The sequence below is a fragment of the Dipodomys spectabilis genome, unplaced genomic scaffold (assembly GCF_019054845.1).
Source record: "Dipodomys spectabilis isolate Male_0828 unplaced genomic scaffold, ASM1905484v1 ptg000327l, whole genome shotgun sequence".
In the NCBI taxonomy this organism is placed as follows: Eukaryota; Metazoa; Chordata; class Mammalia; order Rodentia; family Heteromyidae; genus Dipodomys; species Dipodomys spectabilis.
The window spans coordinates 781,045-784,783 of record NW_024871004.1 but is presented as its reverse complement, the minus strand read 5'-3'; the positions used below and the strand labels follow the sequence as shown (position 1 = coordinate 784,783).

Genomic DNA, 3,739 nt, shown 5'->3' with positions numbered 1-3,739 from the left:
TTTTTAATGTATTTATAATGCACTATATGATTCTTTTGTTTATTTTTTATGTTCTTCCCCCACAGTATAACACTTGTTTTGGTTTTTTTTTTTTTTTTTTTTTTTGGCGGTCATGGGGCTTGAACTCTGGGCCTGGGCGCTGTCCCTCAGCTCTTCAGCTCAAGGCGAGCACTCTACCACTTGAGCTACAAGGCCACTTCCGGTTTTCTAGTTTATTGGAGACAGGAGTCTCACGGTCTTTCCTGCCTGGGCTGGCTTTGAACCTCGATCCACAGATCTCAGCCTCCTGAGTAGCTAGGATTACAGGCGTGAGCCACCAGCGCCCGGCTTAACACTTGTTTTCACTGTATTTGATTCCTGTGTTCTGTATCATGTATATACATTTTTTTTGTAATTTAGGGAGCGGAAGGGATATAGCAGGATGCTTAAATGGGGATGCAGGTTGATCCATTGTGACGCTAAGATGTACAGGACACTATGTTGAAAACGAATTTTACAATGTCAGGTGGTTGGGGAGGGAAGGAATGGTAGGGAAAAACAAAGGAGGAGGTAACAATGCTTGATAGGGAATGTACTCACTACCTTACTCATGTAACTGTAACCCCTCTGTACAGTATTTTTGCAATAAATATATATATAAATTTTAAAAATAAAAATAAAAATCCAGCATATCTATATCATAAAAAAAAGAATATGACCTATGTAGTTGGTAATACTTTCTGAAATGTAAATAGTTGTACTTGGAGGGCAGGGCAGGTTTTTTTCAAATCTCTAACAATGCACTTTTATAGTGAAAGATAAACTGAAACAAATGTGGGAAACTCTTGCAAGTTATTGAAGTGCTATGCTAGTTTTCATATTTAACTGTCTAATCAACATAGTTCATAAATAATGAATGCAAATATATCTAGTAATCCTAGAAAACTATTTTCCATGATCCTCAATGTGATATTTGAAAGAAGAACTTAAAGTTTTACATGACCATATGACTAGAAACATACCTTTAAATTTCCTTTAGCTTTACTTAGTGTGGCAGGCACATTGCCTTAGAGGCGGGAAACAATAATGGTGGCTAGAAATCTGCAAGGGCCACCTAGTCATGATGTCCAAGGACCACACATCTAAATTAATATTTAGTATAACTTAAGCTTTCCTCAATGTAACTTAACTAGCTTACATATTTTCTGTTTTGATGTGATTTGAATTCAGAAATCCACAGAAGCTACTTTCTATGCAATTCTCATGCATACCAATCACTCATGAATATGATCATTGTGCCAGCTCAATAATAATCTTTCCACATTATCATGTTCAACATGTAATTGTCCATATTTGAGTTTAGAATAATTAACACTTAAAAAAAATTTTAACTTTCTAAAAATCTGTAATTGCAAAAATGTGCTTTACTGTGATATTTACAATTTGGATATTATGTTTTTTGATCAAATTTGTTACTCAACCCCCTTTCTTCCTCATTGAAATTATTTTTCACTAGATTCAATTTGGTATTATATAGATACACATATATTTATGCAGACACACATATATGTATATGTGTGTATGTATATATGTATCTTCTACAATATTCATACACCCCTGTCACGCCTTTCTTTCTGTGTCCATTCCTACTATTTTTCTCATAAAGGAACTACTTTAAAATCCAAAGTGAGCCTCATAGTTAAAAATAAACACACACACACACACACACACACCAAACTCATTTTCTATTTTTCTCTTTCTCTCTTTCTTTCCTTTTCTCCCTCTCTCCCTTTCTTTTGTTTTGGCCAGTCATGGGCTTGAACTTGGGGTGTAGATGCTGTCCCTGAGCTCTTTTGCTCAAGGGTAGTGCTCTACCACTTGAGCTATAGCACCACTTCCAGTTTTCTGGTGGTTAATTGGAGATAAGAGTTTAATGGACTGTCCTGCCCAGGCTGGCTTCAAACTGTGATCCTCAGGTTAAAGCCTCCTGAATATGTAGGATTACAGGGATGAGCCATAAAAAGCTATTATTTCTCTTTATTTAAAAAGGATATTTAAGAAATTTCTGGATTTCTAAATATAAAGAACAATTTCTGTAACACTCTATCACATTAAAAAGTACAAATGAATTTCTGTGAATATAACTTTCAGTTGCACCATGAATGTTATACAAATACAATAAGAAAATATACTTGAAAATTTCAGTATACAATATAATTATTTTAAAAAATCTATAAAACAAAACAAAACAAAGAACTGGCAACCAAATTTCAAATGTAATTTACAGGATTTTTCACTAAAAGTCTTCATCTTCACTCTTCTCTATGAGGTTTGTCTGGAGCTCACATGTCTTGTCCTCAATCTGCTCATGGCTGATTTCATCTCCTGATTCCTCAGAGTGTAAATAATGGGATTTAGTAAGGGAGTGATAACTGAATAAAATACAGAAAGAAATTTGTCCACTGAGAAGCTACTAAATGGCCAAATGTAAATGAAAATGCAGGGCCCAAAGAACAGAGTGACCACCGTGATGTGAGCAGACAGTGTAGACAGAGCCTTGGAGAGTCCTGCTGAGGAGCGACTGCGCACAGTTACCAGAATGATAGTGTAGGAAATGAGCAAGATTATGAAGCAGATGAAAGACAACAGACCGCTGTCAGCAATCACTAGCAACTCCAGAACATAGGTCTCAGTGCAGGCAAGCTTCAATACTAGGGGAAGGTCACAAAATATGTCATCCACTACATTGGGGCCACAGAATGGCAAGGTGACAGCGAGGACCATCTGGCTCATTGTATGCACAAAACCAACAGCCCAGGACAGCAGCACAGATCCCACCAGCACCCTGTGGTTCATGATGGCTGTATAGTTTGCATATTGCAATGTACCTATCCACAGCCATGACTATGAGAAGAGTCATCTCACTTCCCCCTAGGAAGTGAAGGAAGAACATCTGAGTCATACAACCCCACAAGGAGATAGTTTTAGTCTCCCTGAGGAAATCTGTCATCCTCTTAGGGGTTGTTATTGTAGAAATACACATATCAAGAAAGGAGAGATTTCCCAGGAGGAAGTACATTGGTATTGAATGGAGCTGGGAGTCAAAGGTTACAGTGAGAACAATGAGTAGATTCCCTGCCATGATTGCTGCATAGGCCACCAAAAATATGCAAAAAAAGAAAATTTCAAGTTTCCAACTGCTGGTGAGCCCTAACGAAACAAACTCAGCTATCATTGAGCTGTTTTTTCTATCCATCTAGATGCTGTTTTTCAAAGAGCCTGTAAAGAAAGAAAATCTGGAAAACAAGGTAAGTTAATAAGTGGTAGGTTTCAAACTATGGACATACAGAAAGAGAATATTTTTGCTACAGAAAGAGAAATTGGACATTTATGCAGAATAATGCCATTTAATTAGTGTAAATCGCATTGGCAGTACTACACTTTTTCTGTCAGAAAGGCATAAAAATGAGAAATTTATTGTCAAATTCTGAACAGCTGATGTTCAGATATGTATTATATTCCCTTGTGTACTTGTCTTTATCATAATTTCATGATCAGAGTCCAGTTTGATCAATGAATAAAGCAAGTCAAACTACTGTTGAGTCTAAGTGAAGAACATAATCATTGAATTTTATGGTTCCTGTTACTCATTCTTCCCTCTTGTATAAAGTATCTACATAAGCGCATGAGCTAAATTATAAAACACATTTTCTATATTTATTTGTGTGTTGCTGTTAGGGTTTGCACTCAGGTCCAGAGT

At 36.5% G+C, this 3,739-nt stretch overlaps 1 protein-coding gene across 1 annotated transcript; it reads right to left on the bottom strand.

The window, feature by feature from the left end:
- Positions 1 to 2,301: 2,301 nt before the first annotated feature.
- On the bottom strand, positions 2,302 to 3,235 carry LOC122128255 (olfactory receptor 4L1-like). The gene is given in 2 exon segments (XM_042702519.1): positions 2,302 to 2,848; positions 2,850 to 3,235. Coding segments are annotated over 2 exon segments (933 nt in total).
- Positions 3,236 to 3,739: the final 504 nt, after the last annotated feature.